Consider the following 26251-nt stretch of genomic DNA (forward strand, 5'->3'; position numbering starts at 1 on the left):
TATTTAAGGGTTCCTCATTGATCAGTTTACGTAATATGTAAGGCAGGTATGCACTGTGACAAACTCCCCTTCCCACGTGAGTTTGACACGAGCTCCTGGATGAGCCTGCTTGCCAGCCTCTTGCCCACAGACTATGGGCCCTGCAGGAAACCTGTAAAAGACTACCGAATTGATTTCATGGAACTGTTTTGGGCATAGGACCATGTGCATGGTTGGTCAAAGTTATGACTTTCATGAAAATCTTAAACTGAACTGGGTGACTTTTTGGATATGTTGGTCACCCAGATCGGGGCTATCAGGGGATGTCACTTTGTGGTGTTTTTATGTGTTTTTAAAGGTATTTTTGTAGTTTTGTAATATTGTAAGATTTTCTGTGCCTGGAGATAATTGAGTTAGTTCAGTTCCTGATTCCATTATCTCTCAGGGCACAGAGTAAGAGTTTGTAACTTGGAACTAGTTTGTGTGGGAGTGTCAGGGGCTTATCTGTGTCTGAAATTATATAAAAGCCCACCGGGAAGAAGGGGTTAAACGCTTACCTTTCTCCAGCGCTGGGGACTCTCCTCCCTCTTCCGATGTCATCCGCTGAATGCTTGTCAAGAGCCGCGCGCGCATTCATTCAGTCCATAGGAAAGCATTTCTCAATGCTTTCCTATGGACGCTGGCGTCTTCTCACTGTGAAAATCACAGTGAGAAGCGCCTCTAGCAGCTGTCAATGAGACCGCCACTGGATTAACCCTAATATAAACATAGCAGTTTCTCTGAAACTGCTATGTTTTACAGCTGCAGGGTTAACCCTAGATGGGCCTGGCACTCAGACCACTTCATTGAGCTGAAGTGGTCTGGGTGCCTATAGTGGTCCTTTAAGTCTACTTCCTTTTGTGTAGAAACAATTTGCAGAGACAGATTTCTATTGTTTTTAAAGATATTTTTTCCCTATTCATTAGATAAGCTGAAGCTGACATGTTTGCTGGCTGAGCATGTTGAGAAATTATTCCACATTTGCTGTATCAAAAGTTAGCCATTGGTGTCCTGGAATGTCCTCTGATTACACATCTTTTTAATGCATGACTCTGCTTCTACACAATTATGTAATAGATTCAAGAATAGTTATCTTCATTAGTGTTTGCCCAGTATTACAAAAGTGTCTAATATTGAGTTAATTATGTTTATATTTTGCTAAGGTGGACAATTCATTTTTGATGGACTACTGGCTTCTCAAATCTCACCAGATATAGTTTCTGGTCATTAAGATTCCTGTTTAATACTAGGTGTGTAGTTTCATTATTCAATAGACCGTAAGCAAGCAGGTAGCTCTATAGAAGAGACAAAAATCCATGCCTGATGGTGTGGTTTCACTGCACCTATGTGTAATTGGATATCTTGAAAGTGAGGGCAAAATCATATTTCAGAAACATTTCTTAAATATAGGAACAATCCATATACAATATTTTCTCTGAATGTTTTGTCATATTAGTTTAAAACTTTTGTTTTAATATGAGGCTGATCTAATTATAACTGTACATACATGGCTACTAATATATTGTATTATTTCCCATGTTGCTCTCTGCTTTTTTTTTTTTTTTTTCACTATAGTTTCTAATAAACATTACTGCAATGGTGGAATAAAATGTCCATTTGAAAAAAAAGGGAGTTAAATCCTAAATGACAGACTTGGCCAGTGAGACTGCAGGGGAATGATTAGTGTAAAAAAAAAAAAATACAAAGCAGAGAGCAACATGGGAAATAATACACAATATATTAGTAGCCATGTATGTACAGTTATAATCTAGATCAGCCTCCTATATTAAAACAAAGTTAAAAAGTAATATAAATTTATGCTGTGCTTCTACACTCTGGCTCTTCCCTCTGCAAAAGTAAATTTCTTCAATACCCTCATAAGCACACTGTCCCTACAGCTCAAATGACTATTTTTTTACACTTTTAAAGCTCTCCTTCACCATGTTACTCCGACTCCTCCTACCAACAGTTTGTCCGCCTCGAACTTTGCAACTCACTTCAATGAGCAAATTTCTACAATCAGGAAAGAGATCTCTAACCTCTCTCCCTTCCAATGCATCACCCAACCTCACTCCCTCTGCTGTTCTGTACTTATTTGCACCTACTACAACCAAATAGGTTTTTGCTCTGCTCTGGTCCTCCCGCCCCTCCACCTGTTTCCTCGATCCTATTCCCTCATCTCATCCGCACTCTGTCTTCCTCTCTTGATTTTCCTCTCACTAAAATTTTCAATCTCTCTTTCCTCCGGCACATTTTCTTTGCCCTTCAAGTGTGCAAACGTACCGCCGATTCTGAAAAAGCCCAACCTTTACCCCAACTACCGCCCTATATCGCTACTGCCATTTGCCTCCAAGATCATTGAGATTTGTGAATGCGAGATTGGCAGACTTCCTAGAATCCAACTCTCTGCTTGCCCCGCTTCAGTCTGGATTCTGCCCTCGTCACTGTTGAAACAGCTGAAAGTATCCACCGATTTAATCACTGCTAAATCTCGAGGACATTACTCTATTCTAATTCTCTTTGATCTTTCTGCTGCCTTTGTCACTGTTGATCATCAACCGCTTCTTCTCATTCTCCGTAATCTGTCTATGGGATACTGCTCTCTCCTTGTGCTCCTCCTACCTCTCCCAGCGATCTTTCAGTGTTTAAAGTGTTGCTACTCCCGTGTCTCCCTCCCTCCAAGTCAACGGCACCACCATCACCTCTACCTCGCAGGCTCGCTACCTAGGTGTTCTCTCTGACTCCGACCTCTCCTTCACCCCTCATGTGCAGTCGATCGCCAAATCCTGCCATTTCCATCTCAAAAACATTACTCTAAATCCGCCCCTATTTAACACCAGACGCAGCTACGGTGCTGGTGCATGCCGTTGTTCTATCTGGCCTTGACTACTGCAATCCCCTTCTCAGTGGTCTTGCGTGTTCCCAGATTGGACTGCTGCAATCTATAATGAATGCGGCAGCGAGGCTCATTTTCCTGTCCGCCTGCACCTATGACGCCTCCTCCCTCTGTCAGTCGCTACATCGGCTTCCAGTTAGATATAGGGCTCAATTTAAGCTTCTGGTGCTTGCTTACAAGTCCCTACATAATGCTGCTCCAAGCTACCTATCCTCCCTAATACACAAATATGTCCCGTCGAGGCCCTTGTGCTCTGCCGAAGATCTAGGCCTATCCTCTGTTCGTACTCCCACATCTGATGCTCACCTCCAAGACTTCTTCAGGGCTGTACCTTTTCTGTGGAACTTGTTAGATTTTCACCCAGTCTCCACTCATTCAAAAAAAATCTTTGAAAACCCACTTCTTCAGGAAAGCATATCATTTAAACTGTTAGCGGGTTTTCATACCCTTTATGTCACTATACCCCACTCCCTCTAGCATGTAAGCTCATTGAGCAGGGCCCTCAACCCCTCTGTTCCTGTGCGTCCATTTGTCTGGTTACAATTACGTGTCTGTTAGTCCACCTATTGTACAGCAATACGGAAATAATAGTGTCACTTAAGTTGTTATATTTGGAGTGTTTCTGGTTCATAACAAAGTAAAACTCTGCAATTTGACGTTCGACATCCTCAATCTTTGCATGAAGATGTCTCACCTCCTCTATACTCCATGCAAGCAGCTCTGATGTGAGCGCATCTGCATTGAACTCTATTACTGAAAAATCCCCATAGGATATCAATGATTGAATGCTTTCCTATGGCGAAAGCTTGAATGCGCATTACGTTACCAGTGCTCCTCTATAAGCAGAATTGGATTGGACCATCGGCAGAGGAGGCTCTGTAATGTCACTTAAGGAGGAGAGGGAAGCAAGGCCAGGAAAAGGGTAGGTAAATCTTTTATATTATTTTTCAGCGACTGGAGGTGGGAACCTGAAAAGACTGTGGACTGAAATACTATAGTATTCGGTATACATATTTGGATACTTCACTACAAAAAAAAAAAAAATCACAAATTTGGTAGATATATCCCAATGAAAACTCAAACATTTAATTGTTCTACTATATCTGGGGATCTACCTTTTGGGCACCCCTGCGCTAGACCCTTAGAACACAACTTTCATGATGCTTTACTTGCCTTTAGAATCACACAGCATCATGGAAGCTGTACTTTTAAAACCTTTGTGGATCTACCTTTTGGTCTAGTGTCCATTTAATCTGCCCCTCCTAGGTGCCTCCATCTTCTTGTGACCATACTTCTTTGGATCCTTGCTTACGCTGTCTGCCAGAAGGAAGTAGAAAGGAAGAATTAAACATTAGAGGAAGTGTTTTTAGGAAGGCTATGGTAAACCACATGCAGGAAGGTGTGACTAAGGCTGCATGAACAAAGTGATATAAAGGTATACTATAGTACCAGGAATACAAAGCTGTATTCCTGGCACTATGGCGCCCCCCTCCCGAATGAATAAACTGTTAAAAACCCTTTATTTACTTGCCTGATCCCAGTGCCGATGTCCTTGGCGCTGGGTTGAAGCTCCTCCTCCTCTGTTGTCCCGCGACGAATGGGCTCTAATACACATGCATGGCAAGTGCCGGGCGCACATTAGACCTCCCAATGAATCGATGCTTTCCTATGGGGGGGAAAAATCTGGCGTGAGGACATCCAGCGTCAGATACCGAACCCGAGGTCCTTTCACACCAGGAAGCCTTCTAGTGGCTTTCTGGTAGACCGCCACTGGAGACTGACTTAGTGATGCAATGTAAACATTGTAGTTATTCTGGAACTGCAATGTTTAACATTGCAGCAGTAAGTACAATAGGGACAGTGCACCCAGACCACTTCAATGAGCTGAAGTGGTCTGGGTGCTTACAGTGTCCCTATAACTCCTAAATGGCAGAGAACTGAGCAGTAAGACTGCAGGGGCGTGATCTGTACACACAACCTGCTTCATTAAGCTAAAGTTGTTTTGTGGACTATAGTGGCCCTGTATGTGAAGGATAGCATAAAATCTAGCCTAATAAAGGTTAGTGAGACGAACATAGTCTGTTTGGGTTACGTTAGAATTTGGTAATCACACAGTCATTCGTGTAGGTGTGATTTATAGGCCCCCAGGACAAATTGGAGAGTTAGATAATCTACTAGTTGAAGAAATAACTTCCCCCTTCATTGTCATTTTAGCTATCATCATGGGTGACTTTAATATTCCTGATGTGAATTGGAAAACAAAGCTACTTGTGCCAGGAACACACATATTTTAAACTCCTTACTGGGATTGTCTCTAAAACAAGTCGTTGAGGAGCCAACTCGTAAAGAGACCATACTAGATTTAGTGTTAACAAATGGAGATTTGGTATCAGATATTACTGTAGGTGAAAGTTTAGGATGCAGTGATCATCAGTCAGTGTGGTTTAATATAAGAACAGTGACTGAGTCACACCACACAAAATCAAAAGTTTTAGACTTTAGAAAAACAGACTTTTCTAAAATTAGAATATGTGTAAAGGAGTCATTATCAGACTGGAGCAACTTAAATGGAGTCCAAAAGAAATGGGATTATTTAAAAGCTGCACTACTGAAAGCAACAGACTTGCATTAGGCTTGTCAATAAAAGCAAAAAATTCAAGAAACCACTGCGGTACTCCGCAGATGTGGCCAAAATAGTTTTAATAACAAAAAGTTAGCATTTAGTAATTATAAAAAAACCCAGAGTGAGGAAGACCGAATGACCTATAAGATTAGGCAGAAAGAGGCTAAGCAAGTTATAAGAGCTTCCAAATCACACAGAAGAGAAAATAGCACAGTCAGTAAAAAAGGGGGACAAAACTTTTTTTAGATACATAAATGAGAAAAGAAAAGTAAAACAAGGATTACCGTATTTTTCGCTCCATAAGACGCACCTCACCATAAGACGCACCTAGTTTTTAGAGGAAGAAACCCAGAAAACAATATATTCTGAACAAACTGTCCCATAGTGTTTCTTACTATGGGACAGTTTGTTCAGAATATTTTTTTTCTCCCCTGTCCCATAGTGTCCCCCCTCCCCATAGTCTTCTCCCACCCCCTCCCCATAGTCTTCTCCCACCCCCTCCCCATAGTCTTCTCCCACCCCCTCCCCATAGTCTTCTCCCACCCCCTCCCCATAGTCTTCTCCCACCCCCTCCCCATAGTCTTCTCCCACCCCCTCCCCATAGTCTTCTCCCACCCCCTCCCCATAGTCTTCTCCCACCCCCTCCCCATAGTCTTCTCCCACCCCCTCCCCATAGTCTTCTCCCACCCCCTCCCCATAGTCTTCTCCCACCCCCTCCCCATAGTCTTCTCCCACCCCCTCCCCATAGTCTTCTCCCACCCCCTCCCCATAGTCTTCTCCCACCCCCTCCCCATAGTCTTCTCCCACCCCCTCCCCATAGTCTTCTCCCACCCCCTCCCCATAGTCTTCTCCCACCCCCTCCCCATAGTCTTCTCCCACCCCCTCCCCATAGTCTTCTCCCACCCCCTCCCCATAGTCTTCTCCCACCCCCTCCCCATAGTCTTCTCCCACCCCCTCCCCATAGTCTTCTCCCACCCCCTCCCCATAGTCTTCTCCCACCCCCTCCCCATAGTCTTCTCCCACCCCCTCCCCTCCCCTCCCCTTCCCTCCCCATAGTCTTCCTCCCCCCTCCCCATAGTCTTCATCCCCCCCTCCCCTCCCCTCCCCATAGTCTTCATCCCCCCCTCCCCTCCCCTCCCCATAGTCTTCATCCCCCCTCTCCTCCCCTCCCCATAGTCTTCATCCCCCCTCCCCTCCCCATAGTCTTCATCCCCCCTCCCCTCCCCATAGTCTTCATCCCCCCTCCCCTCCCCATAGTCTTCATAACCCCCCACCCCTCCCCTCCCCATAGTCTTCATCCCCCTCCCCTCCCCTTGTCCCATAATTACTTACCTGTCTTGTAGCGTTTCTCGGCAGCACAGGGCGCACCGCGGTACTGGAACTTGAATTTCATGTTCCGGTTTCCGGCGGGACTGAAAGGAAGTGCGCACACTGAGCTGAGTGCGCACTTCCTTTCAGTCCCGCCGGAAACCGGAACATGAAATTCAAGTTCCAGTACCGCGGTGCGCCCTGTGCTGCCGAGAAACGCTACAAGACAGGTAAGTAAAACTTCATATTCGCTCCATAAGACGCACAGACATTTTCCCTCACTTTTGAGGGGGAAAAAAGTGCGTCTTATGGAGCGAAAAATACGGTAGTTAGATTAAAAACAAAAGAAGGAATGTATGTAGGTATGTAGAAGAGGATAAAGGTCTAGCTGACTGCCTCAATGAATATTTTTGTTCGGTATTTACAGCTGAAAATGAAGGAAAGGTACCTCCGTTAAGAAAAAGGATAAATGTGTCTTTTATTACACGTGAGTTTACAGAGGAAGAGATTCTATTTCAACTGTCAAAAGTAAAGACAAATAAGTCAATGGGACCTGGTGGAATACACCCAAAGCTATTAAAAGAGCTTAGTGGTGTACTAGCAAAACCATTAACATATTTATTTAACCAATCATTGATAACAGGAGTAGTCCCAGAAGATTGGAAGTTGGCGAATGTTGTGCCCATTCACAAGAAAGGTAATAGGGAGGAGTCGGGCAACTATAGGCCAGTAAGCCTTACTTCAGTAGTGGGGAAAGTGATGGAAACCATGTTAAAGGATAGGATTGTCGAACATCTAAAATTACATGGATTTCAAGATCAGAGACAACATGGGTTTACTTCAGGGAGATCATGCCAAACTAATCTTTTTGATTGGGTAACTAAAATTATAGATCAGGGTGGTGCAGTAGACATTGCTTACCTAGATTTCAGTAAGGCTTTTGACACTGTTGCACATAAAAGGCTTATCATTAAACTGCAATCTTTGAGTTCGGATTCCAATATTGTTGAATGGGTAAGGCAGTGGCTGAGTGACAGGCAACAGAGGGTTGTAGTCAATGGAGTATATTCAAAGCATGGGCTTGTCACCAGTGAGGTACCTCAGGGATCTGTACTTGGACCCATTCTCTCTAATATTTTTATTAGTGATATTGCAGAAGGTCTTGATGGTAAGGTGTGTCTTTTTGCGGATGATACTAAGATATGTAACAGGGTTGATGTTCCAGGAGGGATAAGCCAAATGGCAAGTGATTTAGGTAAACTAGAAAAATGGTCAGAGTTGTGGCAACTGACATTTAATGTTGATAAGTGCATGATAATGCATCTTGGACGTAAAAACCCAAGGGCAGAGTATAGAATCTTTGATAGAGTCCTAACCTCAACATCTGAGGAAAGGGATTTAGGGGGCAATTATTTCTGATGACTTAAAGGTAGGCAGATAATGTAACAGAGCAGCAGGAAATGCTAGCAGAATGCTTGGTTGTATAGGGAGAGGTATTAGCAGTAGAAAGAGGGAAGTGCTCATGCCATTGTACAGAACACTGGTGAGACCTCGCTTGGAGTACTGTACACAGTACTGGATACCATATCTTCAGAAGGATATTGATACATTAGAGAGAGTTCAAAGAAGGGCTACTAAACTGGTTCATGGATTGCAGGATAAAACTTACCAGGAAAGGTTAAAGGATCTTAACATGTATAGCTTGGAGGAAAGACGAGACAGGGGGGATATGATAGAAACATTTAAATACATAAAGGGAATCAACACAGTAAAGGAGGAGACTATATTTAAAAGAAGAAAAACTACCACAACAAGAGGACAGTCTTAAATTAGAGGGACAAAGGTTTAAAAATAATATCAGGAAGTATTACTTTATTGAGAGGGTAGTGGATGCATGGAATAGCCTTCCAGCTGAAGTGGTAGAGGTTAACACAGTAAAGGAGTTTAAGCATGCGTGGGATAGGCATAAGGCTATCCTAACTATAAGATAAGGCCAGGGACTAATGAAAGTATTTAGAAAACTGGGCAGACTAGATGGGCCGAATGGTTCTTATCTGCCGTCACATTCTATGTTTCTAAAACTAATAAAGCTGCTTTAGGTATTTAAATCCTAATGTCAGCATGTAGGCTGAAATAGCTACTCTGCTTTAGTCACATCTTCGCCTTTATAGCCAAGTTTAGTAAACTTTTTAGGTTGGCAGAAGATGACATTAATTTATGTAGCCATTGTTATTATCATTGTATGTCATCAAGCTGCAGTTTGTCCTCAATTCCAAGAAACATGCTCAATGTTGTTCTTGAAATTTGATGCACTTGCCCTTCTCTGGCCAAACCGGTTCCAATTTCTATATCTATCTATTTTTTATCTATATCTATCTATCCTAGACCATGTTTTGAGAGGAACACATTCCATTGTACATATGACTCTGTTCAGCATACTCTAATTGCTAAAACTCTAATGCATTTTTATAACTTAAAGCCACAATGTAACTGCTTCATCTCACTGGAATGGTTAAGGTGTCTGGAGTTTCCTGGCACCATTATTTCAGTGTTAATGTTTTTAATGCTTTACAAAAGTCGCTAGCAGGCCAGCCCTTCTGTGCTGCTTGGGTATTAGCAGTAGGTGTCTGTCTGCCTTTCACAGTGCGCAAGGCAGGTGCTATTATTTTATTATTTATATAGCGTCAGCAGATTCCACAACGCTTGGGAGGACTAACAGACACATAATTGTAACCAGACAAATGGACGCAGGAACAGAGGGGTTGAGGGCCTGGCTCAATGAGCTTGGACGGACTGACACATTTCCACATTCTTGCACACACTAACCTCATTTGATTTAATGCTCCCTACCTATGGGAGCTGGTGTGGGGCCTCTTCTTTCAGGAGCTCAGTCTTCCTGCTCCCTTCCTCACGCGCGCAGTTTATGGTGCCGGAATGATGTCATATTCCGGCATCACTACAGACTGCACGCGAGGGAGTAGAAAGACTGAGCTCCCTCGCTGCCGCCAGGGACTTCTCCTCTGGCCTGTACTGGGAAAATTTGAGCAAAGTAGGTACCTGCAATGTAATTAGAGCAGGTGCCTACTCTGCTTCAGTAATCATGGCAAACTTGCGGCTCGCTGGGCTGCAAATATATTCATTGTGGGCCGCGAGTTTGTCATGCTTGCTTTAATAGAAGATAATTCTCAGGTTGAATGAAAAAATATATATTTTCTTTGTAACATAGTAATGTATGGCTCACAAATGTGGTGGGATGTCATAATAAAAAATTACATTACAAATCTTTAGGATACTAATTAAGCTGTATAATCTAGTCCACACAAATGACTGAGCCAAGCTTATTTGTTTTACACATAGCTCTGGATTGATGGGAGTTATTTGAATTGATGTTTACAGATATCTGTTTGCACAATTATTAGCCGATTTGTGTGCTGAGTAGATAACTGAGTAAGGCTTTGTCCTGTTATTGGTCCTTGACGGTTTTATCCAATTAATGAAAAAGATAATTGGCAGATTGATTATGAAAATAATTGGTTGCCGCCTTAGAAGCTATAGTGTTGTCAGGATCGGGACAGGGATCCAACACGCAGAGTACGAACAGGAGAGATGTACGTATACCGGACCTTAGAATGGCCGGATTAACGTAAGGAGAAAGCAGAAAATAGTCAGAGACAAGCCGGGGTCGAGGGAACGAGAGGACAGGTAAGCGAGAGACAAGCCGAGGTCAAAGGACACGAGAGGTAAACAGGAACGATAGTACAAGCCGAGTCAAAACCAGGTAGAACAATAAACATAAGAGCACTGAGGGACCAGACAAGCTAGAACCACGACAGGGCAATGAACCATTACCCACATCCCTCTTTTATACCCTGGTTCTCTAAATCACGGCTCCGCCTTTGCCGAGCCCTGATTCGTTGTTCCGAACCAGATTGACAGGTCGGGATGTGATTGCCGTCATGACGTCGGCTCCTGAGCGTCGTGTCATAAAAGGAAGTGGGGTTCTTTCGGCCTGCGTGGGAATGACTATGAGAGCTGTGAGGATTAGATGAATCAGCCCCGCTGAGAGAACGGACGTCGGGAAGTCTAACCTCCTCCGAGGTAGAGACTTCAGGTACCCTGACAAGTGTCCCTTTAATGCTAACTTTGCGTGTTTCTGCGTGAATCAATATAACTTCATGAATTTTAAATCAATGATTTCAACCCTGTTCTCAAAGTAGGCCAACGTTCAGTGACATATCTGCTAAATGGCAATGTTTTCATTCCATGATTAAAGGAACACTATAGCATTGGGAATACAAACATGTAGGTTTACTCTACCTATGTTTGTGTCCACCACTACCCTGTAAAGGTTTAAAAAGGTATCTCAGCCAATCCTCTGCTTCCTTATAGGGAAGCATTGGGAAGCTAGTGCACATGTGCAGCAAATCGGCATCTTGATTGGAGCAACGTATGATTGGGAATAGTCTGACTCTTCTTACAGGGAAGCAACTTTTAGTGGCGGTTAGGGATACAGCCACTAAAGGTGTTAATGATACCGGAGAAACTGACGGAAGCCAAGCACAGAGAGATGGACACAGGTTTCTTCAGGAAGGAAGAGATTCTTTATTGGATCACCGATCGGGACTCAGAGGGACTAATGTCACCAAAATACAGCAAGTTCTGAGCCCCGGACAATAGTGCAGGCTCCTTATATAGGCACATAACTGCTCCCATATTAAGCTCCACCTGCACATTCTCTTGACCAATCAATACAAATAAGAATTAACTTCCTGCTTGACCGCATGGCCTGTCCAGCACAATGGAGGAGGGGAATACTACATCCTGTATTCTTGCACATGCTCCGTACACTACTGATCGTATCTTGCCTCGTGCAACCAACTGATCGATACGTCAGCATATGCACGTACACATGCCACGTGGTAATCTCAGCCTACTAAATTTATTTTTACAGAGATTCCACCACATTAACACTGCAATGGAAATTTTGGAAAGGATTTGCATTGCAGGGTTAAACTTAAAGGGACACTATAGTCACCAGTGCAACTACATGTATTCCTGACACTGTAGTGTTAACATGACAATCTGGGCCCCTCATGCCTCCATAAATATAGTAAAAATCTTACTGTATTCAAGCCAGAAGCTGTAAATCTGCATGCAGTTAGACTCTGGGGGAAAAACAAGCAGTCTGCTGACATGTGATAGCCTGATCCAATCACAGTGCTTTCCCATAGGATTGGCTGAGACTGACAAGGAGGCAGATCAGGGGCAGAGCCAGCATGATTCAAACACAGCCCTGGCCAATCAGCATCTCCTCATACAGATTAATTGAATCAATGAATCTCTATGCGGAAAGTTCAGTGTCTGCATGCAGAGGGAGGAGATACTGAATCACAGGATGCTGTGCACAGTGCTGCCCTGTGCTCAGCTGACAGCAGATCTGAGTGGATGGAGGCATATTATGCCTCCATCTACTCAGAAGTCCCTCTGGTTCACTCTGAGTGACTGCACCTGGAGGTATTCCTAGCTTTCAATGAAAACACTGTATTTTCTCAGAAAATACAGTGTTTACGAGAGAGGCTGCAGGGAGCTATAGTTCTCCCCTGAACAACTTCATTAAGCTGAAGTTGTTCAGGTGACTATAGTATCCCTTTAAGTGCCACTGCTCCCTTGAACACTTTGTAACACAATTGGTCTGGGTGCCTTTTATTGATCCTTTAACATGATGCTCAGGGATGGGGCTGTATGCTGATGCTTGAGGCTTGATTATAGAAGAGGAGATTTGAAGGAATACTTCGATGTTAAAATTACTTATTTATGAAGCTGTTTTTTGTTTTTCATTTTCCAAATTTAAGCCTCCACTGTTTCATTAATAAAATGAACTCCCTTGTTTGTCTGCATTGACATTCTCCTCGATGCAGCTTGATCCTGCTTTGCTGAGATCGTCACGTGGGATGATCTCTGGTCCAATATAATGCTTGCCAGATAGAAGCATTGGGGACATGAGTGTGCAACAATCTCTGCTATACACCAGTCAGATGCTTTAGTTGATTTTAGTGCTTTTCTGTGAGAAGCATTATCTTCCACTTTGAACCAGCATTCAAAGTCAGAGGGAGAAATCAGGCTAGCAAGTGGGACTTTTATAGTCCGGTTAACTGTTTAAGCACGTTAACAAGCTGAAGTACTTTAGGCGAATACAGCATATATATATTTACAGGTGTATGCTGCAACAGCACAAGTTATTAACTATCCTCATTTGCACACGCTTTAACTGTTTTTATCTCCTGCTCTGTAAATTGAACTTTAATCGCACACAGGAGGCTCCTGCAAGGTCTAACAGGCTATTAACAATGCAGGAGATAAGAAATTCTAAATTAAAAAGACTGTACAATAAAGGAAGTGTAAACATTAGATCTCACTTTACAGGACATGTTTAGGAATGCTGCGCAAGTCACATGCAGGAGGTGTGACTAGGGCTGCATAAACAGTGATTTAATTCCTAAAGTGAGTAGTGAGACTAGTGGTATGATCTAAACGCCAAAACTACTTCATTAAGCTGAAGTTGTTTTGGTGACTATAGTGTCCCATGAAACGTTTTCAATGACACAATTGAATAGCTATCCACAAATCATTGACCATAAACAAAGTGCTGAACTTACCTGCAACACATCTTTCAGTAAGCATGTAAAAATGTAAGTGTGGATGTGTAGACGGTCCATCAGAAGTATACAGCAGTGTACTTAATCTAATATGATGAATGGTGTGCTATGTGGCCTTCTATAGGAATGTGTTTGAGGTCCAAAAACCAAGAACAAAATGTAACCTCTCCAGATATTTTACAACTTTGATGCCGCATGTGCCTGTGATTTTAAATCTGCTTTGACTAATAATTTACATGAGAATCTTCATAGTGCCATAATGCAAACTCGAACATGTTTTACGCCATCTAGAAAAAAAAAAGTCCCATAGTTTGCAGGGAAAACTCTGTTAATAAGCAATTTAAAGGTGCAGCAAGTTATATCCCCAGTATAGTATTGTTTTTTTATATTTCTGTTTAAGGGCATCCCAGGCAACATTAAAATGGTTAATGTGCCTGGAATGCACCATTGTTGCCCCACTGTTAATTGTTAAAGGAACGCTGCAAGGACTGTAATGACTACAGTGCTCTGTTGAGGTCATGGCGCCTAGGCACTCCGCAGTTGTTATATTTTCAGATGGATATCTTACATGGGGTTCAAGAGTACTGCTTTTCACATCTTCTGCTTCAGACAGAGAAATGGAAGCTAAGCCTGGCGGTGCAGGGAGATTCACGTGGCCTAGATAGTTTCTCTGCATGCTCCCTTGCTGATGGTGAATGCTCTCCGCTGGTTATGCAGGGAAGTCCCTCTACTGAGGTCAGTATTATAATCATTAGTTTTATTTATATAGCGCCACCTTATTCCGCAACGCTTTACAATATTATGAAAGGGGGAAATTTTAACAATAAATGAGACAAAACGAAATGTTACAGGAACAATAGGTAGATGAGGACTCTGCTCAAGCAAGCGTAGACTCTAAGGGACTGGAGTATAAAGACACAATAGGAAGGGCATCAAGGGGGACAGCATACAAACAAAGTGGAAAAGTAGAAGTAAAGGGAGAGCGTTTCCACCAGCTTTTAAAACTGATTGAATTGAAGCTAAGATGGAGGAGCGCAGTTGCAGGGTAAAAAGTTGTGAATTACGAAAACCGCTCAGCCAAGCTTGATTTATACACACATACAAAACTGTGCGAATCCTCACGCCACTGTTCAGCCTCTGTTACCCTAGCATTGCGCGGTTGTGGCGTATGTCACACTACCTCACAAAAATTTGTGCTAGTACAAAGTTTACCCCATTGTTACTGATGTTTACAAAGCATGAGGTTTGCCTTTGGGGTACCTCGTGCATGTTTGTTGTTCTACATGCACTGCAAAAATAAACAATAAAAAAATAAAAGTTGTGAATTTTTTTTTTTTTACTTTTATTTTTCACTCTTACAAATATATGTTAAATCTAGGGTGCACATTGATGCTCAAGACAGAGTAGAAACTTGTTTCCCTCATTTTAATGAATAAGGTGAATAAAGGCATAGTCAGCATAATTACTGATTAGCTTAATTCTTTGATATCAGAAATGACTGCCTAATGGGCATTGAGAGACCACTTTTCTAAGTGATCATGCAGAGCAGGCTTTGGTGCAGGGGTAGGTAAGCTTTAGCACTCCAGATGTTTTTTTGCCACAACATCCAGAGTGCAGGCATGTTGCCTACCCCTGCTCTAGTGTCGGGTTTCTCTGTCCAGCTGTTGTGCAATGATGCCCTGTTTGTCATTACTGTACTGGTATGAAACTGAGCTGTATGGGTTAGTAGGACACTGGCTCAAATTCTGTAGCTGGGAGGTATGCCCAATAATGCAATCTTATCCAAGTTTACAATATGTTTTTATAAAAGTTTTACTACTCACACATATCAAACTTTTTTTTTCCTAGCTTTATTCTGGTTTTGTGTATTTAAGTGTCTGCTGACTTTAAAAATAAATTGTCAAGTAACGCTCGTTTTACCCTTCTTAACTACATTTTTCTTTTCCACAATTTAAATTCCCTGATATACAGAGAAGGGGATATTGCCTGGGTTATGTTTCAATGTTTACTTTAATGTTGTTCACTTTATTTAGCTTTATTTTTGTCATTCACTCATTAGTCCGTTTGCATAGCAAAAGGCCGTCTTAACAAAAGCTGTCTAGAAATGTACATGAACAACATTGCGGTTGTCCATGGAAACAATGGCTCTTACTTCCATGTTCTTCTTATTTCTCTGAACAGGGTGCTTTCTGTTCTCCTTTCATTGATTCTCCTGCTATCTCTTTGTTTCCAGAGACCTGCTGGCCAACCTTCTGAATACATTTTGTATGCGAAAGTAGCATGGACATTTTGGGGTTCTTTTTGTAAAAGTTAGACACTATTGATGTATTAAAACACTTTAATGATTATACTGAAATGGATATTGATCTGCTAGACTTTTTACAACAACATTAGATTTAAAAATGTTAAATTTGTTTTCATTTTGACACATAGTAGTTGCCCAATTTTGTTAATTTGTTTCTTAGGTAGTCTGTTCACTAAACATTAAATTAAAATCTGAATCTCTCAAATCTATTTTTTTTTTTTTTTTTTTTTTTTTATTCAAGCTTTATCTTTTATACAGTTACACAAAGTAATTTAGACAATAACAAAGACTAAACAAGGAAATAAAGGGAAAGGGGTGGGAACAGGAACGCCACCACCCCTACACTCCTCTTTCCCCAACCCCCCTTTTTGTTCATCCACCTCACGCCCAAACTCCACAATAAAATACATTTTAAAAATCCAGTATCCACTGCCTAAATTATCCCTCTCTTCAATTAATATAGTTGAGGGATGTCACCAGTATATCCCACATCTCCCACGCTTCCCTTTATTATCTTTCATGAAATCACCTTTAGGTTCAATATTTCTAAGTTCATTCACTTTACTAATCCATATTTCTATTGATGGATATATACATTTTTTTCATAAGCTCACTATTAATGTTATGGCAACATTAATAAAAATTTTAAATCTAGACTTTAACAGTTTGAAAAACATCCCCATCTGTCCTACCATTCCCCATTGGTTTGCATTTTTTTTAAATGTGGTTTTCATATCCTTGTCTAGCAAATAATCCAACCAAACAGGTACATTTGTGTATTTAAAAAACAGATGTTGCTTGTGTGTTTTTGTTTTTAATTTTTCCGTCACATACAACATTCTCTTGTCTGTCTTCATAATAGAACTCTTCTATTGAAAGCATTGCCCTTTTCTAATGCAAAACAAATGTTATGGTAGTAAACAATAGGTCTAAAATAATCTTATGTGAATGTTGAGGGATACATTTGACATTCATTACTTTTTTTTTATTATTATTATAATGGTTTATTCTTTATTTTTTATTTTATTTTTTGCAGAACCAGAACCCACAGAATACTTTGTTATTGCAAAATCAACAAAATTTTTGTATAGTTGTGAAGAAGCCTCACAAACTTTGTTTTTAACATGTCTTCCTGAGTCCAACTGAAACTACATTTCTCTCCCCCCCCCCCCATATTATTATAGGGGACATTCATAAATATAATTTTTTTTGGGGGGGGGGGGAGGGAGGGATGTGGTTGAAATACTCTCGGCTTACACAGCAAACATTAAATGAGCATTCCACACACTTTAAGAACTTTAACTTGATAAAGTTGCTAAGTGTTTTTATGCCTGAACAGTTTGCCTTTCGTTTTTAACTTCAGTAAAAGTTTTTATAAATTTGCCTTTTTTACACTCTCAACCAATCCTGTTGCTCCTGGTAGTTTAGTTCAGTGCAGCTAAACTCTTTGGGCAGGCAAATGCTCAGAGCTCCAGCCTTGCAAAAACCTTTCACTAAGCTGCATTTGGAAGTCTGTGATTGGACAGTTACAGAAAGCCTGGGCTGGGGATCAAAGGGAGACCTTGCATATGCTTTAAATAAAAGATCTGAAGGTTTTGCAAACTGTTTTTAGATATACCCCAATTTTGAAATGCATCATTAATGCATTGGTGATATTTCTACTAAATAGTGATCGCATTAAAATAAATGTATTTTTGTATTTGGTAAAAGTGTACTTTTAAACATGGCACAGATAGAAATATTAAGTCTTCACAGCCCTAGCTAAGCAGCATTCATCCTGGTAACACTACTTAATGAGAAAACTGGCTATCAGAAAATGTGTTCTACTAATCTATATTTTACTTGCTTTTCAGAAATGTAATTATATTTAACATACTTTTTAATTTTTTCAGTGCTTAGAGCTACAAACATGCATGTGTTGCCACGACAGCAGGTACAAGCTAATAAGTAAAACTGTGTAAACAATATATATATATATATATATATATATATATATATATATATATATATATATATATATATATATATATATATATATATATATATATATATATATATATATATATCACACTGCATAGTGGCTTTGGAGGCGAGTCTTTCACTCTGAGACGCATAGCCGGCAAGAGAACGGTTGGACAATGACTGGGGATGGAGTCGCTCCAGCCCTGGATCCTTGTAGGGGCCATCACCACTAAGCCACAGACTTGGCGGCTCTGCGAATCCTTCCCAGGAGTGGGATTGCGCGAGGTCCTGATGGTATGGTACCGGCAGGCCTCCGCTTGTGTGGGCAGTGTTTCCTGGGCAAGCCTTTGGTGGCCCTCAGTCCAGGGCGGGCGTTCTTTGGGGGAGACAGAAGTGTGCTTGATATGATGGCCCAGAGGGGGCCTTCCCCGCACTTTCTTCCAATTCTGCTTTGCCGGTGTTGCAGATGAGGAAGTGGGGGTAGCCATGTGTGCCCTCAGCTTGGCCCAAAATCTGGCAAATATAGCCTTCCGCGAGGTTGTGGAGCCGCTTAGGTAGCTGGGTTTCTCGGTAGGTGGATGCAGTGTACCTCGAGGTGCATGTGTGAGTGCTTCCGCCATCTTGGAGTCGGCAGGGTCGCTGTGCCGTGTAGTGTTTCTCGCCATGCTTCAAAGACCACCGTGCAGGAGGCTAGTGGGGACCGGGAATACTCCCACCAGTCCAGAGGTAGGAGTGTCTTAGTAGGCCTCAGCTCGGCGTGTCAGGCTCTCAATCACGGAGTATTCAGTGTGGCGTCTATCGTGTCAGCGGGTTGTCCCTCGGGTAATTGAGACACACAAGAAGCTGTGTACGGGCATGGAACCCCCGATTTAGAGCTGAATATGCCAGAGCTCGTTTACCACGCGTCTGGTCGGCTTGGCGGTCAAGTTCCACCCCTTAACATAATTTTATTTATTTTTTGTCACCATACAGTTGACTTTGTAGAGCTGCCTGTTATAACTGGAATAATAATCTCGCATTTTAGATTGTATGATACAGTTGAACTCTTAAAAGAACCAATTATGATTTGTTAAAAAAAAAACACATTTGAATGGTTTCCATTATTTCAAGCATACTAGATTATATTTGGATGCTGCGTTGACCTTTTGGCTCAGGCAGTCACTTGAGCATGTTTTTCAAGCTCCTAGTGTCTGTGTATATGGGATCAATAATAAAACTGTATATCATTACAGAAAATGCATTGCAGTATACCATTTAATACGGTTATATGCAACTGAGCGCGCATGCAGTGTAACTTACTAACCATTTCTATTTTGGGGTAATAGTTTAAATATTTGACTCATGTTACTGATTGTGTTAAGTTTATGATCAGTTAGTAAAGTTTTAAAAGTTGCTTTTTTCTTGATGCCAGTAAGCGTATACTCCACTCCTAAAACAGCTTCATCTTAATGAAGTTATTTTGAGGGTTGCAGTCCCTTGACACTGTCATATCTTAAGGTGTTAAACTGTTTTCAACTTCAAGTTGTTTACCCAGTACATACCTCCCAAGTGTTCCTATTTAGGAGGGACAGTCCCTATTTTGGGCTTAAATTCTTCTGTCCCTTTTTTCTATCTTAATGTCTCTCTCTTCTAGTATTTACATATTGTTAGTGTGTGAGTGTATAACAGAGCTCCATAACAATATAACTGCTGTGTGTATTTTATGACCATGTATCTCATTCATTCTGGCTGATTTCTAAGCACATTTATTGTAGTTTAAATTCTGTTTTTGTTGCGTAAATTAAATCCCCTAAAATAGACCTGATCCTGGCCACAGCTGTATAAATTGTCTTTCTTTGTCCATTTTGGAAATGTTGGCAAGTATGTGCAGTAGTGCACATCTACGGTGTCTTTTGCCTCCTCTGCTCTGTTGCCATAAGAGAGCAGGAAGGTAAGCAATGGGTGCCGGTGATATGCTGACCGCTCAAAGCCTTTCATTGGCTGCCCATTGTGGGCAACTGAGCATGTGCTATTGTAAGGTAAAGGTGTATGCTCCTATGAGTATATTTTATAAAGATTACTAATGTTTACCACATTGTAATTTCACTGAAATGCTGATGTTATCATAAGATAAGGCATATTGTGGACTATTTTGTTTTATGGTCAAGTCCCACGTTTACAAAAGGTGAAGCTAATAAACAGTATTTTTGTTCCATTATTTCTATGGCTCTGTTTTGTTTATGTGCAAAGTTGTCAAACATTTTTAATCCATTCTATTACAGTCTTCCTAGCTTCTTGCTGACTTCAATTCCTATTATCAGGTTGACATCTACATATAACAGGTCAATGAAAATCTAGTTTAAAGGGACACACGAGGCACATAAGGTGGAAGAAGTGTTTTCTAGACCAGTGATTTTTGCCATAAGCTTCCTTAAAGAGACAGTATAGGCACCCACACCACCTTATCTTATTTGAAGTTTCCCTGTTGTCTTAACCCTGCAATGTAAACATTGCCCTTTTACAGAAACTGCAATGTTTACAATTCAGTGTTAAGGCTGCCTTTTGCATGAGGACATCCAACCAGTTAAAAAATCCCATAGAAAATAAAAATATTTTACATGCCCCAAACAATAGTACAATATAAAATGAAAATATACTATTTAAATGATCCTGTCCTATACATACGATACAATTAGTCAATGAACAGTATTGGTCAATCATTAATAATAATAATAATAATAATATTTATATAGCGCCAGCAAATTCTGTAGCGCTAAATTCCGTAACACCTCATATTTATTCCCAATATGCAATGAAATACATTGTACCAAATGTACATAAAAAATTATCTAATACGACTCTTTAGTTGTGACCTCCCATAAATCCCAAGTTTGTCCTAGTTGTATTCAATGTGGGAAATTTATCTTATGGCCAATTCGTACCTTTTTATTTTCACGTATAAGAGCAAGAATTTCACGATTTAGTAGGAATTTGCTCAGATTTCCAAGATCTTGGGATGACAGATGTTGCAGCTGTAAGAATGAAGAATAGCTATTTTCTCTATATAAACTAAGGAGTAATACTGAGCAACCTAGATGTCACCTAGCATATTGCTGATTGCAATTGGTAACCACCTGCTACCTAGAATAATACCCTTTTTTTTAAATTAGGGTGTGTTTGCAGAATTTTGTCTTTAGATGATAGTGGCTCATTTGGATGGAGATCCATCAGTCATTCATATCCCTCCCCCTTCAAATTAGTTCACAGGAAAACTGAGCTAATCAGGATTCTCTTTGTGCCAGTTTACGCTCTGTGATGGAAACAAATGCAATGAATTGTAAAGAGGATTGATGGTTTGTTTGGAAGATTGTTTTTAATGTGCTCTTTGACTGTAAAAACATTCTACCATGTTCTAGTATTAATCTTCAAATAAACATATCTTATTACAGCAGGCTTGAATTCCATACGAATAGTGCTGTCATTGGTAAGGACAGATTTCCTAGAGCAATGGTACTCTGGTAGCATCAACAGCCTTTTCAGCCATGTTAGAGTTGTGTGCTTGGGTTGAGAGGGGGAAATGAGAAGAATGGGGACTTTTTGGGTCTGTTCCTATGTTTCAGGAGAAAGATGTAATGTGCAAGGTGACAAGATTCTTTTTGAAAGCAAATTGTGTATGTTATGTAATGAGAAACACACATCATAATTCTGCAGACACTCTGCATGGGCAGGTTTCGCTAAACCTGCTACATAAACTAAATTAATTCAGCAAATTTGTTTGAGTAACCTACCTATCCCAACTAATTACTGTACTTTTTTATTTTTGTCTCCTATACAGACCTAAAAATGAATAATCTTTCATTCAGTGAATTATGCTGTCTTTTCTGTTGCCCCCCTTGTCCTGGGAAGATTGCCTCAAAGCTTGCCTTTTTGCCTCCCGATCCAACTTACACCCTTATGTGTGATGAGAGTGGGAGCCGCTGGACACTTCACCTCTCAGAAAGAGCGGACTGGCAATACTCTTCTCGGGAAAAAGATGCCATTGAGTGTTTCATGACTAGAACAAGCAGAGGAAATCGCATTGCCTGCATGTTTGTGCGCTGTTCCCCAAATGCCAAGTATACACTGCTGTTTTCTCATGGCAATGCTGTTGACCTGGGTCAGATGAGCAGCTTTTACATTGGTCTGGGCTCTCGGATTAACTGCAACATATTCTCTTATGACTACTCTGGGTACGGATCAAGTTCTGGAAAGCCAACAGAGAAGAATTTATATGCTGACATTGATGCTGCCTGGATTGCTCTTAGAACAAGGTGAGGAATCCTGGTGGGTGAAAATATGAAATGATAGTACCATATAAGACCCATTGGTTAAGGGTTTATAATAAAAGTAAAATCACTCCATGTATTCTGGCAAATCTATGGTATGTGTACCACCATTAGCATTCAGACCTCTTGGTGATAATACACGCTTGCTTGCAAGCTGGCCATGAATCCTGAGAAATTTAGCATGCTAAGCCTCTTAATGCACTATGACATAAGATTGAGATAATCTGTTAGCTAGTGCTGCTATTGGTGCTCATCATATACTTTAGAAGGAGGCCGGTAGGAGCTGGATAGCAATGGAAAAAGGATGCGCGTGGGATTTAAAGAACGTCATTGAGCATAACTACTACAGCCTGCCCCCTACAGACTACCCCTTTAAGGATGGCAGTGGAAACAATTAAATATACAATCAAATGTGGTTTTGTGAAGGAAGCAGCTAATTTAGAGATCTATATATATGTAGAGGACAAGAAGTTAGTTGAGTAGTCAATGTGAAAAACAAGGGTAGGGGGTATTTAAATGAGAAAGTGGAGAATTAAACAGAAGTCTGCCACTGCTACTGATCTCTAAATGTTCAAACTTTCACTTTCGTTATGGATGTCAGGAGAATCGTATGTTTATTTGCCAAACTCCACATTCTAGCAAATATATATATATTTTTTAATTTGAGCTATTTTGACCTTAAATTCCACTAAAGGCACACAGAACATTTTATCTCACATTTAAGTGGTCTATGTGCAGTGGTCCTTTTAGTTTTAAACCTGCAATGTAAAACATTGATATGGCAATACATTGCAGAGGTAAATATGCCTCTAGCAGCTGTCCACCTGACAGCCACTATCGGTGCTTCTGCTGTGAGAACAGAGTCAATCTCTCTTCTAACATATAAACTTAAACAATATCTCCGATATGAGGCGCATTGGGTTGCGCTTTCAGAAGTGTTGGTGTGACATAGCTGGAGGCATGTCAGCCAACTCCTGGGATTCCATCTCTCCCCTGATTCCAAAAAGAAAGTACTGACTTACACACCATTTTTATTTTATGCTTGAGGCGGGTAAAAAAAAAAGCACAAGCAATGTTTAAAATATCTTTGTTCTACAAGATTTTGCTCTGCTTTAAATTGTTAGCCAGCACAGTCAAGATTTTGTTTTTTAATAATATTTTTTTTTTTTTATGTGATGCGGCCACTTTAACCATTTGATATTTCCACTATATATTTTGGTGAATTTATTTTTTTTTTTATTTTTTTTTTTGGTTTCTAAATTGTGCATTTATTTAATATTGTTACTAATTGTATTTTACCGCTTGCAGAAATGACTTTCCTTTGACTAATCTGCTACTGGTATCTTCCTTCCTGGTTAGTTGAATGAATCAGGTGGTAGTAGTACGTGTTCTGGCACAGACTATCATATCTGAGTAACAATAGGTGGGCTGGATATTTCCGATCCTGAAGCCAGTTTACCTGGATGAGTCTTACATGAGTGCTTTGTGTGGAATGAACGATAATTATTGTCTCTTCTTTCAGATTAAACTCCAATGACCTAGTTTTTCAGTACTCTGTTTTATTCCTTCTCTTTTTTTTTTTTTTTTTTTTCCTTCTCTCATAACCAAATGCTTGCTGGGACACTTTACAAAGTGCTCTTAGCCACACATATATGGATAAAGCATGAAACTGGCAGGCGCTCAGGATCAAAAAAACGATCTACAAATGCGCAGTAACATCTGAATAAGTGTATTCAATCCAGTAGCTATCAGCCAAAATTGATACACCACCAAGATAAAAATACCCCCAAAAAACAATGGTGCACTCAGAAAATAATTTATATAATTATTTTAATCTGTGAAAACCAATAAAAAAGCATATAGTGCAGACCATCTGTAGCTTATACATATAAATATAGTGAAAAGAGTGAATCTGTGTATCTCGCTTGGGTCAGATAAAGCCCGACGAGTCGTTTAGCGGATCCGAGAGCTCCACGCAATCGACTCTTGTAACCTGGAATAGACTTTGTGTTTGTCAAGAATCAGCTGTGCTTGGTGAGATTGTGCGTTACCTCTGTGGGATACTCACCACTTGCAAAAAGATGGCAACAGTTTGTGGCTGGATACCCTGCAATACGCGGGACCCGTAACTCTCAAGTTGAGCTACTCAAACTCAGAACCAGGGTAAGAGGGCAATGATGCATGTGAGTGAGACCCCTAGATTCACTTTTTTTTTCACTACATTTAAATGTATTAGATCCAGATGGTCTGCTATATTTGTTTTTAGCAGATTAAAATAATTTAATGAAGAAAATGTAAGTATATTTCTTAGCACGCCATTGTTTTGTGGGGTATTTTTTTTTTTTTGTCTAAATCATAGACACAGATTTGTTATTTTTTTTGCTATTTTCATGATAAGCAATTGAGCATATGATTTGTGCTATATTTTTCTCTTCTCAGTCCTTCATTTACATAGTGTCTTATAAATCCCATTTTATTATTAGTTCAGATTATAATCCTCTTTAGCTATATTTGCTCTATGTGACTTCTATGTGACTTCATAGTTTAGGTCATCATGAATCCATAAACCTTCTGAACTAATGGTCGCCTAACTGACACTGGATGTCCTCATGCTATGCATGGTGATGTCCAGCATCATCCAAACACCCATAAGAAAGCATTGTATATAGCTTTCCTGAGGGGAAATCCAAATTCGAGTGCGGCCATTGCCGCGCATGCGCATTAAGTCTTCCTTGTGACTGACTTTGGGGGAAGAGCAAAGGCATACCCGAGGGAACATTTGCCCACTATCTAGCCTCATTGAAGCTTCTGACATCAGAAACTAGGGGCGGAGCGCTGTCTTAACATTGAGGTCAAAACGTTTACAAACCGTTTAACCTCCTAGGGTAAGGTGAACATGTCCTCCTAGTCCCATAAACAAACATAAAATTGAGGTGGGTTTGTTACGGTGGCCCGGTGTATTCCATTAAAGCAGGGCTCGACAAATCCAAGGCGCCATGGGATTTGAAGCCCTTTAGCTTAAGGCAGGATGTGGGAACAATGGGGCCGGCTCACTGAGCGTGCAGGCGGCAGGCTGGGGCAGAGCGGGAGGGAGGCGTAATCTTCCTGTAGCTCCTGTCTGCTCCCTCGCGCAGAATAGTGATGCTGGGAGCCGGAATATGACGTCATTCCAGCCCCGGCATCACTACAGGGAGCAGAGAGGAGCTGCAGGTAGATTGCTGCTCCCTCACACACAGGATGAGCGAGCAGCTCACTGGACCCCAGGGAAAGTCCACTCAGCTCACCCAGGTAGAGAGGCTGGGCGGATTAAAATGGAAAATGTAAATTTGTGTCTGTCTGTGTGTCTCTCTGTCTGTGTGTCTGTCTGTCAATAGAGATACAGATATTGCCGATAATACATACCAGGACCGCCAGGCCCATGACAAGCCTGGCTATCCTGGAGGGCATGCAGCAGCGCTTACTTACCTTCCCAGCAGCTCCCCTGTTTAAATCTCGCGACTCCTACGGCAGTCAGAGCGTTGCCACGGGTCACCATGGCAACGCAGCACACAGGCCCCAAGATTTAGACAGGGGAGCTGAAGGGAACTGCTGGGAAGATAAGAGTGTGCACAGTCCATGCCACTGGACCACCAGGGTATGCCATATCCCCTCTCCCTGGCCAGGTAAGAAACAGGGAGGGGGGACTAAATATTTTATTTTTTTTATATTTAAAAAAATAAAAATCAAATGAATGCCTCTCACGTCGTTTCCCCCCCCCTCCCCCCCCCCATTTTACACAAATAACATACCTACACAAACACACACTACACAAACACTCTGCATTCATTATATATACACACACACCATTCATTATATAAACACACTACGCACTCTGAACTCACTTTACACAAACACACTCAGCATTCACTATGTATACACACTACACAAGCATTCACTATGTATACACTACACAAGCATTCATTATGTATACACACTGCACAAGCACTCGCTGCATTATGTATACACACTACACAAACACACTCTGCATTCGTTATATACACACTATACACACTCTGCATTCGTTATATACACACTATACACACTATACACACTGCATTCGTTATATACACACTACACACACACACTCTGCATTCGTTATATACACACTACACACACACTCTGCATTCGTTATATACACAC

At 41.0% G+C, this 26251-nt stretch overlaps 1 protein-coding gene across 2 annotated transcripts in view; it reads left to right on the forward strand.

Moving 5' to 3' along the window:
* Positions 1 to 26251, forward strand: part of ABHD17B (abhydrolase domain containing 17B, depalmitoylase) — a 42357-nt gene that overhangs the window by 2923 nt on the left and 13183 nt on the right. For both annotated transcript variants that reach the window (XM_063455045.1, XM_063455044.1), the window contains exon 2: positions 21583 to 22057. In XM_063455045.1, the coding sequence (XP_063311115.1) occupies positions 21591 to 22057 (467 nt within the window). In that variant the 5' untranslated portion in view covers positions 21583 to 21590. The remainder of the gene's footprint in view (positions 1 to 21582; positions 22058 to 26251) is intronic.

The sequence above is a fragment of the Pelobates fuscus genome, chromosome 5 (genome assembly GCF_036172605.1).
Source record: "Pelobates fuscus isolate aPelFus1 chromosome 5, aPelFus1.pri, whole genome shotgun sequence".
Lineage (NCBI taxonomy): Eukaryota > Metazoa > Chordata > Amphibia > Anura > Pelobatidae > Pelobates > Pelobates fuscus.